Consider the following 12,970-nt stretch of genomic DNA (forward strand, 5'->3'; position numbering starts at 1 on the left):
GGAATGCTTGAGTATGTTTAAATCCATTCTTAAAGGACTTCCTTTGTGATCAGAAGAAGGGTCAGGAAGTTGGGAGAAAAGTAAAATAGGATGTCTATAAAATTCAGAGTCTTCTGAGTGTGATCTGATTGTGTGGTAAACAGTGCAAATGTATGTATATATCAAACATTTCAGTATGAGGCTGGAATGGAAGAAAACAGCTTTTCTCCCTTGACTGAGCAGTTGCTGATACCAGTGCTGTTGCTCCTAAGAGTCATCCTGGTCCCCTCATACTGCAAACAGGAACCTTACTTGCTGCATGTTGTCATTATTCTTTAGCATTACAAACAGCACCCTACAAAATGTGATGGAGTCAAAACTGGAAAAATAATTTAATGATGATTTCTTTTATATGTTTTTGAATCTCACATGATCACAGAGTTTCCACACTTGTAGTTTGGCCTGTTCTAGTGAAAACACTTCAGATTGTTAGTTCAGACTTGGTATTTTAAAAAATGAAAGTGAGCCTAATCACTTGCCTACTGGTGAAACTTCCAGTGTTGGCACTTTGCTTCCTCTGACTTCTGAGGGGACAGACTTTTACTTCAGAACTAGACTCGGGCAGGCCTTGGTGAGTGTCTTGGTGAGTGAGCCCAGCAGTGACTCAGAGATGAGAGAGGTTGTGGCATCCTCAAGAACTAGTCAACACAATGCTGTGGGAGTAGAGGGAAGGAACTTCCTTTGCTGACCCTTCTTTTGATCAATTAATAGATTATTTGCCGTGTAGTGAAAGATGATTAAGTCTGTCTTGACTTGTGTAATTAGAGTATCACTGAGTATAAATTTGCTTTACAGTGGACTTTCTGGTTGAGTCTCTGACCTCTGATTTTGTTCTCCACTGGTCATTTTTGCTTCTGTCAAGTCCTTTCATTACGGGCTTTCAACTTTACTGACATCAAATTGGGATGACCCTTTGCTGTTTTCAGGACAGTTTGAGCTAATGCTTTTAATTTTAACTACCTCGATAAGCTGCCTTCTGCTTTACAGGATATATTACACGTGTTCTACAGTTTTTCTTTGTAAGTTCCTCTGGCTTAGGATTTGTTTCAGTGCCCTGCTGATAGGTTAGATGTTTTTAAGGTTTCATAAAAACCTTAATGATTTGTTGAATGGCTGTGGTGGGTTGACCCTGGCTGGACACCAGGTGCCCACCAAGCCCCTCCATCACTCCCTTCCTTAACTGGGCAGAGGAGAAAAATATAATGAAAGGCTTGTGGGTTGAGATAAGGACAGTCACCAATTACCATCATGGGCAAAACAGACTTGATTTTGGGAAATTAATTTATTACCAATCAAATCAGAGAAGGGTAATGAGAAATAAAATCAAATCTTAAAATCACGTCCCCCCCCACCCCTCCCTTCTTCTTGGGCTTAACTTCACTCCTGATTTCTCTACCTTCTCCCGGCCAGCAGGGGATGGGGAATGGGGGTTGTGGTTGGTTCATCGCACATTGTCTCTGCCACCCCTTCCTCCTCAGGGGAAAGACTTAAACTCTTCCCCTGCTCCAGTGTGGGCTCCCTCCCACAGGAGACAGTCCTCCATGAACTTCTCCAACGTGAGTCCTGCCCATGGGCTGTAGTTCTTCATGAACTGCTCCAGCGTGGGTCCCTCATGGGGTCACAAGTCCTGCCAGCAAACCCGCTCCAGTGTGCGGTCCTCTGTTCACAGGGCCACAGGTCCTGCCAGGAGCCTGCTCCAGCGTGGGCTTCCCACAGGGTCACAGCCTCCTTTGGGCATCCACCTGCTCCATTGTGGGGTCCTCCCCAGGCTGCAGGTGGGTCTCTGCTCCACCGTGGACCTCCATGGGTGCAGGGCACAGCTGCCTCACCATGGGCTGCACCACGGGCTGCAGGGGAATCTCTTCTCTGGCTCCTGGAGCACCTCCTGCCCCTCCTTCTTCACTGACCTGGGTGGCTGCAGAGTTGTTTCTATCACATATTCTCACTCGTCTCTTCCAGCTGCTGTTCCACAGCTGTTTTTTCCCCCTCCTTAAATATGTTATCCCAGAGATGCTGCCACCGTCATTGATGGTCTCGGCCTTGGCCAGCAGTGGGTCCATCTTGGAGCCGGCTGGCATTGGCTCTGTCAGACACGGGGGAAGCTTCTAGCAGCTTCTCACAGAAGCTACTGCTGTAGCCCTGCCACTACCAAAACCTTGCCATACAAACCCAATACAATGACTAATTTTCATTATGTTCTGTATTTCCTGTCTGGTTTTGTGCTTGTATCTTGTTTTCAAATTAAGCAGTAATTTTTGTCAGGTTAACCGTAATAACTCCGCAAATAAAAGTTGTATTTGGCAGGTTCATATGCCAATATATACTTTAAAGATGTCGGTTGTCCATAACTTCTTTTAAATATATCTACAGTCTCACTGGTGTTACAGATTTCACAGGTATTCAGTTAGTATCTGTATTTTTCTTACAAAACAGATAAGCTTAGTATGGTTAAGGTATTTAACATTCACTCAAACAATGAAATACTTTTGCTTGCTGAATAGTGAAGCATGTTATAATGCAGCTAATGTCTTTTGTGATATTCTTCAATGTTTTCAGAGTTCTGTAAATAATGTAATAATTCAGTAAGGTGTGCTCTTGCACCCTTAGCAATACTCAGTAATTTTTTTTTTTAAATAAAAAATGTGAAAATCACAGGGCTTTCTTTTTTTTGGTGAAAATGACAAAAGTTGAGACTTGTTTACATATTTTATGAATGGGTACTGTGGTAGGCCAGCATAAGGTAAATAATCTTTTTGCTCTTAGCAGGATTTGTTTTGCTTAACAGTAGTAATTTAAAAATTGTTATAATTTAATCAACATTAAACTGGTGTAAGCTGTTAGTTTTGCCTAAAAGGCAATTTTGTTCACTACTGGCTGCTTGCTTGATGCTGTTATTTAGCTGGATGGTGCAATTGCATTTGTAGACTGCAGTGGCAGTTTATGCTACTTTAATGAAAATGCAGCTTTCAAAGCATGCAGCCTAATTCCTTGGTTCTCTTGCCAGTGACTGGAAACATCTGCGGTACCTGTCTTACCTGTCCATTTTAGGATGGGATGACTGGGGCGTGCCATTGCTCACTGCTGATAAGAATAGACTAAATGCTTAGTTTTGCAGTAACTAAAGATGGTAAGATGAATCTCATTCTTTTGTAACAATGGATGACTTTACTGTTTCGCTTTATGTTGTATTAGCTTGCAAAATGATTTAAGCCATCAACATTTTGATTATAAAAAGTTGTTTTTCTTAATGACAAACTGTAGTGTTTGGATATGACAACAATGAAATGGTGTGCCACTTTTGAGAGAGAGATTTTCCTGTGCAAACTTGCACTGTGCATATCTATCTACCTAACTTTATAGTTAGGAACACATGTAAACCTCATGGCATGGAAGTTTGAGTCATGTTTTACATCTAAACTGTAAGTTTGTTTCTCATACTAATATAGTCTTAACTCTGTTGTACAGACATGGAAGTAATGAAACCTTTAATTGATGAACAAAATTCAGATGGTATCTCGGATGAAGAGCTTGAAAATAATTTCCTGCCAGTTGAGAAGCAATACCAGCTTGATAATGAAGAAGGCATTACGTATGTATTACTCTTAACTATCAGCTTGTTAAAATTTGTTGCCTCCAGCTTGTTCCTCATGAGTAGTTCACTGAACTCTTAAGGGGTTTTCTTGCACCCGTGGTACAGTTTTGTGGTTATACAAGAGGACTTTGCATAGTTTTGCCAAAAACCAGCCCCTTTTGAGTAGGTTCTCGGTTCTTTGGAAGCTAACAATGTACTGGCTGTAAAATATTCTAAGGTGCCCATTTATAAAGTGATTGGGCCACTCAAAATCCAATGACCAAAGAAGGTTTTGATTGATTTTTATTTTCTCATAAAGAAAATTCAGAAGACTTTGGAAATAATCTGTTAAAGTTTAATTAGAGGAACTTGTAAAGGTTATTTTTTTTCTTTTGATAAAGGTTTGATTGTCAAACTTGTAATTTGCAGTTGGTAATTGCTTTGAATTTTACGGATGCTAAAATAACATTGATGAAACTTGGTAATTTTGACCTTGAGGCAAAAGGACAATAAAATTGCACAGAAAATAACCTTTCACAAGCTGGAGGAAGACACTGAAGATCAAACTTGTATGTTCTATTTGAGGGAGCTCACATGTAAAGCTCAATAATAATATTATTTGAATGTGCTTGGGCATTCTTTAAAGTAGTTGAAGCTCCCAATTTTTCCCTTTATTAATAAATGACAGAGGGTGTGGTTTGGTTTTGCCTTTTTTTTCTTCTTTCCCCCAATCTCAGTGTACTTCTAATGCGACTTGTTATATTTTTATCCTCAGGTTTATACAAACACTTACGCACCTCCTCAAGGGAAACATTGGAACTGGGCTTCTTGGTCTCCCACTTGCAATAAAGAATGCTGGCATTGTGGTAAATTCAACTATTTTTCATAGATTAGAAAAATTATCTAGAAAGATCTACAGATGCGTGTCTGTGCCTGCAAAACTTAAATCTTGGTACTTTTTGTTTGTCACTACCAACTTCAACAGCCTTGTGTTCTATTTTTCCTATTTAGTCTGGTGAAGTTAGTACTGAAGGTTGAGAGATTTCTTTTTTTTTGTTAAAGTTACTAATTCACCCTGAAGACTTTATAGCATATGTTGTATTTTTGCTTAGCCAAAATGCTTTTCTGGTGAAAACAAACATTTTGTCAGAAAAAAGAAAGATTTGATTCACTCAGATTCCTATGATGTCTCATGGGAATTGTTATTATGGGGCTGTCTTATCTTTGTCCAGACTTCTCTAGAGCCAGATGGTATGTCCTAGGATGCAGCATCAGCTTGTTAAATCAGTCTTGTGTTTCTGCAGAAACAGGGTGTAGCACAGCTTGTTTATACCAGGTAACAAGCAATGCATTTCTTAAGGCAGGAAAAATATAATCAAGTGAAATTTTCACCTTATGACTCAATAATCCTGTAATTCTTTATTACACAATGTTTGGTTTAAGAGTGAAAGTTACATGTGAAAAGCGGGTACCTTCTGTGAAAACTTTTGGTCAAACTTCTACTCTGAAACAAGTGATTTAATTTGAAAATTATCTATAACTTGTAATAGTAGAAGTTACCAGTGTTGTGACTGTGTTTTTTTTATACTGCACATCATTAAGTCTACTAATGTAAGGGAAAGAAACTTTTATTGTCATCGCCACTTTAAAGTGGTTCAAACCACTGTTTCGAATTGTGCAGTGTATGCAGCCTTCTCTCTTTACAAATTTTTTGAGCAGATATCTTAATGAAGCTGTTAGAGGAATGATCATGCCCATTTGGTATTTATGGCTTGATTGCCACTGAGTAGCCTTCTGTCAAGTAGTGAACTAAAAGTAAGGAATGCTATAAAACATCAGCAGCAAATCCTCCTCTGAGAGGAGAAAAAAAATCCACTTGCATAAAATTTTAAATTCTTAATTGATTTGCTACAATGTGAAATTTTTGCATGCAATTATTTTCCCCCAGAATATTTTAATGAAAAATTCTCTATTTCCTGTGTTCTCTGTGTTTGTTTTTTTTTTTTTTTTTTTTTCTTTTTCATACCAGATTGGACCAATCAGCCTTGTGCTCATAGGAGTTATATCTGTTCATTGTATGCACATCTTGGTACGTTGCAGCCACTGTCTATGTCAGAGGTAAATGTGGAATTACTCATTACGTTGCTGAGTTTAAGTATTATTTATTTTTTTCTTTCTTCTTTTCTATTTCTGATTTTTGGCCTACAGAATGGCCTGATGCTGTAGCAGTTTCTTCAGTTCAGAATCTTGTGCTTGAAAGAAACAACACTCAAATTCTTATCGTGCAACTATAAATGATAGCTATGCTTTGTGCAACACAGGTTTAATACATTGAAAAAATATTTGTTCTCTGCTCATACACAAAATGAAGTTGGTTTAACTTGTGTTAATCAGTATCCCGTTCCCTGTCTTTGCTGGCAATTAATAGGTCTTTACTGCAGTTTTAATCGCTTAGCTTCAGTCTGTTAGTCCTCTTTTATAGTCGAAGCTTTCTTCATAGCTTCTGAATCTTCACAGCCTTGAAAAGTGTCCAATTTATAAATAGCCAGTTTATAAGTACTTTATAGGAATAAAATACAACCTAAGAATTGCTGTTAATGTCTTCTGTGATTATCTGTGAGCTGTCTTTTTGGACTGTGACAACTTGGTTCTTTGATACTGTAGTGCTGAAGAAATGTGTTAAAATGATGCTAGTGAGCAGATAAACACTAGATACTCCTCCATGTAAAATGTACAATACTGGGGGGGAAGCAGATAGTCACATTTGACTGATAGAGTATTTTGATTAATAGTGACTTCTATTAAATATTTTGATCTTACTGTCAGGTGTTAAAGAGAAGCAGTGGGAGGGTATTGTATTTAAAAAGTGCAATGAAGTTTTTGAACTGAATAGAAACACAAACTGTGTCCCTGTAGCTGGAAAAACTATCTTACCAGTTTCATGTGATATTGTACTGTGAAGGGATTCTGTAATTCCTGAATTCTTTGATTTTTTCCTCTGTATTTTTGAATGGCCTTTTAAGATGTACATAAAACTAAGATCAGTGAAACAATTGTGATTGACTGCTTGTCCAGGAAAATCTGTTGAATCCTGTTCAAGTTCTTTTAGGTTTAAGATTAATTTCTTAAACTGATACTGTAAGAATATAATTTTGGATTAATTTATCAAGAAAATTGTTCTGTAAGAAACTGATTTAGTACTGTTGAATTAGGGGGGAAGCGGCATTGTGGTTCACATGCTTGTACAGTGCTGAATAGACCTTCCAGGGGGAAAGAAGCTAAACCCTATTGTTAAAATTCAGCAGCCACAGAATGGTGCTACAAGTGATTACTTACTATAATCCTGGGAGGCCACCAGGGTTTTCAAGGTAGGATCTAGGCCCTCACAGTTTCTAGTAACTGTTCTTTCTTCACTCTTTGATTTCAGGATGAAAAAATCCTCACTGGGGTATAGTGATACAGTTAGTTATGCCATGGAAGTGGGGCCCCTGACTGCTCTTCAGAAACGAGCTTCTTGGGGACGGTAAGTTTGCATTAGAATTTAATAAATTTGATATTAAGAATTAATGTCTACACTTGGAATAGTTAGGAGATTTCCATTTTACTAAGATATTACTTGCTTTAAGAATGTATTCTTCATTCTTGAAATATTTTTATGCAGTGCTATTTCTTATTTCCTGCAGCCAGCTAGTAGTAGTGACATGGGACGATTGAGGAGTGTCTCTCTCTGTTAGACATTTCAATTTTCAGATCTACAAGAGCTGTGAAGAAAAGAATTCTGTTTAGTAATATAGGAAGAGATGTGGTATAACCAGAAATTGATTCTGTATTGTCTAATGTAGTGAAGTAATTTAAGTTTTCATTCTCTTTTACTGTAAACACATTTCTCTGCATCAGAGTTCCCTCTTTAAGCAGGTTGACACTGCAAATGTTAATTACTGCAATATATTTATTATGAAAGGAAGAAAGTAATTCTATGATTCCTGTTTAAATATTATGTACAAATACTGGAGAAATATTTACTATATTTTGCAATAATGGCATGCAGATATTAATAGCTTGTCTCTTTTAAATACTTTATCCCTCTTTTAAAAACTTTATTCCTCTTTTAAAAAAGACCATTATTTTTTCTTTGCCATTTGTTACTGTATAGCTATTTATTGAGTTTATGGTATGACTACACAGTAGTGAAACTCAAACTCAGACATGTTGTTCAGTGCTGGTTTAAAGCGGGTTTTTTCCTCACTTGAGGAATAATTTTCTTTTGGTCCTGTTATTTTCAAGGATGCAGCATCTTGCATGATGTGTTTTGGCTATTACTTTGTTTTGAATAAAAAAAAAAAGTGAGCTGGTCTGTTAAGATCTTTTGTGATGACTTCATAGGAATGGAGTAGAGCTCAATTAGAGGGAAAACTGATTTGTAGTGAGATATAATGACAATTCTGTAATGCACCTAAGAGTTTCAAGCAGCAAATGGCAATTTGATTTCCAGAGACACTGCTGCAGTAAATCCATTCTCTGGGGCACATCTCTGCTGTATGCCTGACTCTAGCAAGTTTCATTACAGCATATCTTCAGGCCACCATTGTGTATAAGATTTTTCAAAACCAATCTGAACCATAATTTGGAGTGTTTTTTCAATGAGATACAGTGTCTGAATGTTTATTTGGATAAATTTATTACACTTAGTAAGATGTGAAAATGTTTATAATCTTGAATTGATGAAACTTATATTGCTTAGACTATATGAGACATTTAATCTCTGGTCCTGGTGGAAAACTGCTGTGTTAGGGGCTAATGGATGCCAGTAGAATTTACAAAATCATAGAACATTGGGCTGGAAGCGACCTTAAAGATCATCCAGTTCCAACCCCCCTGCCATGGGCAGGGACACCTTCCACTAGACCAGGTTGCCCAAAGCCCCGTCCAGCCTGGCCTTGAACACTTCCAGGGAGGGGGCAGCCACAGCCTCTCTGGGCAACCTGTGCCAGTGTCTCACCACCCTCACGGGGAAGAATTTCTTCCTTATATCTAATCTAAATCTGCCCTCTTTCAGTTTCAAACCATTACCCCTCATCACTACACTCCCTTATAAAAAGTTATATGTGCACTGAATATATATGTTTGTTGTTTATATTCGGACCATGTTGTTAAGACTCTGAGTTTGATTTTATACCACTTTAAAATATGTGACTACCTTTTTTTTTTTTATTGAGAAACTTTGATACCTACTCAAAGTTACCTTAAAAAACAAACACATACAAAACTACACTGTTTTGCCATAAGAAGAACCTGCATTGCAGTGCTCATGAGATTAATGTGATGTTTGAATCTAGCGTTTTTGACTACTGTAAAAAGGAGCAATAATTGCATATTAGGTAGAAATGGGTAATTGTTTGGATCCTAAGTATAATATATGTTTGTTTTTTCTTCCTCAGGTATATTGTGGACTTTTTCCTAGTGATAACACAGCTGGGATTTTGTAGTGTTTATGTTGTGTTCTTGGCAGAAAACGTGAAACAAGTGAGTAATGTTACTGTATGGAAACAGTTATGGTTTTAGATTAATATTTCCTCACTTTTATTTCCTGTCATAAAGTCCAACAGAACTGCTTGTAAAATGTGAAGTTGAGAGAGGCACAGAATGGGTTCTACCACAATTTCCACAAAAAAGCTTTTGGTAAAAAGGAGCAATGTGCAAGGTGAACTAAATTCAGATCTTGTGCAAGTGTTTGTGGCTTCATTGCCCTCTGATTTGTTTGTTGAATTTAGAAATTAATGGTGGAAATGATAGAACATAAGGCTGAAACTGGTCTAGGAGCCAGTTGTCCCTGAATTTTTTTTTTGCCAGCCTTCTGCAGACCCTTTTTTTTCCCCTGACCTCCTGGGTATATTTTACTCTTTTCATGTCACTGGAATCTTTCTTTGGTTCTTGTTTAGTCCTTTCAATTTTCTAGGATGGTCTCATCTGCCACAGAATCCATTGTATCTAAACTAGTCCTGATTTTTATTCTTAAAAGTGCCTGACGTTGAAATTTCTGCAGCCTCCTCAGTAGCCAGTTCCAATGCTTTCTTATCTGTTAGACAGCTGCTTCTTTGTAGAAACTTAAAATTTGTTATTGGCGTTTTAAGTCCTTTATTTCATGTTCTAGCTATAAGTAATTTATTCTTTTCTATTTGTGGATACTTTTTATGTTTTTGAATATTGTTATCATGTCTCCCCTCTATCTAATACATATTAGATAGATATTAGATAGAGGGGAGACATGATAGAATCTAGTAATTGTTCTTGCTGTTCTGTGAATGCTCTGCAGTTGGTCGCGTCTCTCTCTTTTTTCCCAAGTTTTATCCCTGAAGTTGGTTATGCTACTCTAGTTGAAGTTTTGCTTGTGATCAATAGAGGAGAAAGGTTATTTCACAGGTCTTACAGATCATATTCCAGACTTCACACTTCAGTATAATGGTCAGTTTGCAGGAGCATGTCACTGCTAACTCATGACTGACTTCTGATCCACTATCTCTCATCCTTTACTTCAGAGCTGCATTCTAGGCAATTTTGGTTCTTCTTTCTGTACAGGTGGTTTCTGCTTACCTATAAAATCATTTATTTTTCCTTACTGAATTAACAGTTCTCAAGGTTGAATTTTTATCCTGTTCTTCAATATTCTTTCACTTTCCGTCTGGAACAGATGTTTAAGCCTTGGTTACTATATCATCTGTGTTATTAATGAAAATATTAAATAGCACTGCTCATGCAGCATTTCATGTTTTACTGTAAATACTATAACACATATAATATGTAGTATTAAACATATGCAAATGCATTTCAATATGTTACAGATTTGTAAATAGATTGGATATTAATTATTAGAAAAATACTGTGATTCATTTGTGCAAGTTGATTTAAGGATATCTAAAAATCAAATGTTTTGTCATGCCATATTTATGAAAAAGTCAGTTAAAAATTGTGAATGAATCCCCACAACCACAAATGCCTATACACCTCCCAAGCAACCCCCAAACCTTTCAATAAAACCCAACTATCCCTTTTCTCTCCCACAACCATCCATCACCGAGAAAAGCAAACAAAACCATGCTTATCGCTTTCATGACAGCTGCTCCTGCTTTCATTTGTGTTTTTTGTCTCTCATTCTACAGTCTTAAGCTTTTCTATTTCTCATTGGTGGAGATTTTTCTGTTGACAGGGTCCTTGATGTCTTTTGGTCCTTCTTTGCACACTCAGCAGTTGCAGTCAGCAGTTTGTGTATCTGAGCAGGTGGTCCAGGGAAGGTCAGCCAGCACAGGTTGGGTGCTCAAACAGGAGCCACAGGCCCTTTGAGCTTGTGGTGCTCTCTCCTCCGTGAGCTTATTAAGATTCCAGGCCTCTACCAATGTGTTATGTTGTGTGTTCCGCTCATAAGATTATGGTTAGTCACTTGACATAAAGCTAATGAGGATGAATCTGGGCCTGTGTCTAAACATTTGTGCTTCTGTAATTAGTGAAGTGGGTGAGGAATAAGGTATGGCAGGTTACTGAGCATTAATCATCCATATGGACTCTTATTCTGCCTAAAAGGTAGAATAAAGGTGTCTTTGCATAGCTTAATTTACTTTAATTAGGAAGAAGAGTGTCTCCTTGGGCAGTTAGTATATAGAAGATAGTACATTGTTTTCCTCCCCTTGTAGATGAGTATTTATATTGTGTCTAAAAAGTATTCCAAGTTTTACAGATGAAGATCCTGTCAAGATGAGGTGAATTTGTATATTTGGAAGCTGGATACACTGTAATTTGCATATTGGAAGAGAAAAAAAAAAAGCCAACCTTGAAAACTGCAGTCTTATTGTCTCAATCTATCTCAATACGTAAAAATCATATTTTACATCTGATGTCCCTTTGCTGGCCTTCTGAAGTGGGAATTTTTATTGCATCATTCGTAATGTAAGTTTGTCCTGTCAGATTAAAACCTTTCCTATCAAATACGTATCTGATCAACCAGTTGCTATATATGTATTTTGACCTTAAGCAAAAGATGAGACTGAACACTTATTGACCTTGGCTTTTGTAGATTTTAAAAAAAACTCTGAAACATCTTCAGGAAATTTGTTGCTGCTTTCTTGAAGAAGAGTTGAAAGATCTTACAGGAAAGCAACTGCTGCAAAAGCAGTAGCTGCAGAGACCCATGATGTACCCTGTGAACGAATTAGTCATCTGCAGTTTGGAAGTCCCACTTCCACGTGTTGTTTCACATTGCCCTGTGCTCTTTCCTCTGAAAGGGAGAAGGCTTGTGGTTCTTTCTGGCAACTTTTTGAATGCAGAAATCTGTCCTGTAGAGGGCACCAAAGAACACAAATTGGTGCTGCTTTAAATCTCTAATTGGGGTAGTGGAAGGGTGAGGAAAGTGAGCAGAGGGAATGGGAGAATGAGGAACTAAGATACAGGAAAAATATAGTAAAAATGTTACTAATACCTCTCCTTGACCAATACCTTTGCATTATGCTCCATACTCTTACTGTGTTTGTGTGTTGGTGTGTACAAACTAACAGCCCACTGGAACCAGTGGGAGCCTCCATGGCAATCTTTTCTTTGATATTTGTAGTTAAAACTAGTACCAAACCAAATTGAGTAGTTTCTTTCTTCACCTTATTTACTATTTCACAGAACAAAAAAGCAACAAAGCATTTTAGGGTGGTTCTGGCATGTGAATTGAGTATTCATCAGTCTACATCACTTTGAGGTGAATATCTAGTTAGACACACAGTGGTACATGTGAGTCTAAATATTTATTTCATCTTTTGAATTGTGTGAAATATTTGATATACCCTTCTCACTAATGGATGTGCAGTATAGCTTCAGTGCTATATCTTCTCTCATTACTGTCTCTGGGATTATAACAATGTTGGCTGCATTACCTTACAGTTTTCCAAATGCTTTGTGCTACAAGGCCCTATTTCCAGGTATATCAAATCTCAGATGAAGCTCTTCCTAAGGAATATTTTCCTGGGGCACTGTACAGAATTAGAGAAGAATGGTAGAACTGGAACAAGAGCTGGTGATTGACTGCAGCAAGACTGGAGCAGGAACACATTGGGATAGAAAAAAGAATCTGTGCCCAAAAGAGCGTGGTCCACCTTCATGCCATAGTTACTTTGCTTTTCTTGCTTGAGCAACAGAAGACCTTAAGGCCAGAGTCTTGGCATTCATCAACTTGCTTGTGAATATTTGCTGAATTCTCTGGAAAAATGTTCTTTTTTCATTGTTTGCTGATAAAGCTAAAAAATGCTGCCCAAGCCCTTGCTGCATGGGAGCACATTATTAGGTCTTTAGAACTTTGAAGATGACTCATCAGTGGGATGCTACATA

General features: G+C 37.6%; 1 protein-coding gene across 3 annotated transcripts in view; it reads left to right on the plus strand.

The window, feature by feature from the left end:
- The window catches only part of SLC36A4 (solute carrier family 36 member 4), a 112,694-nt gene that overhangs the window by 12,074 nt on the left and 87,650 nt on the right, over positions 1-12,970 (plus strand). For 2 of the 3 annotated variants that reach the window (XM_074816290.1, XM_074816292.1), the window contains exons 2-6: positions 3,505-3,628; positions 4,386-4,476; positions 5,640-5,728; positions 7,038-7,133; positions 9,049-9,133. In XM_074816290.1, the coding sequence (XP_074672391.1) occupies positions 3,505-3,628; positions 4,386-4,476; positions 5,640-5,728; positions 7,038-7,133; positions 9,049-9,133 (485 nt within the window). Of the gene's footprint in view, positions 1-3,485; positions 3,629-4,385; positions 4,477-5,639; positions 5,729-7,037; positions 7,134-9,048; positions 9,134-12,970 lie in introns of all 3 variants that reach the window. The other variant, XM_074816291.1, reaches the window with a different exon arrangement.

Source organism: Strix aluco, chromosome 2, assembly GCF_031877795.1.
Source record: "Strix aluco isolate bStrAlu1 chromosome 2, bStrAlu1.hap1, whole genome shotgun sequence".
Taxonomy (NCBI): domain Eukaryota; kingdom Metazoa; phylum Chordata; class Aves; order Strigiformes; family Strigidae; genus Strix; species Strix aluco.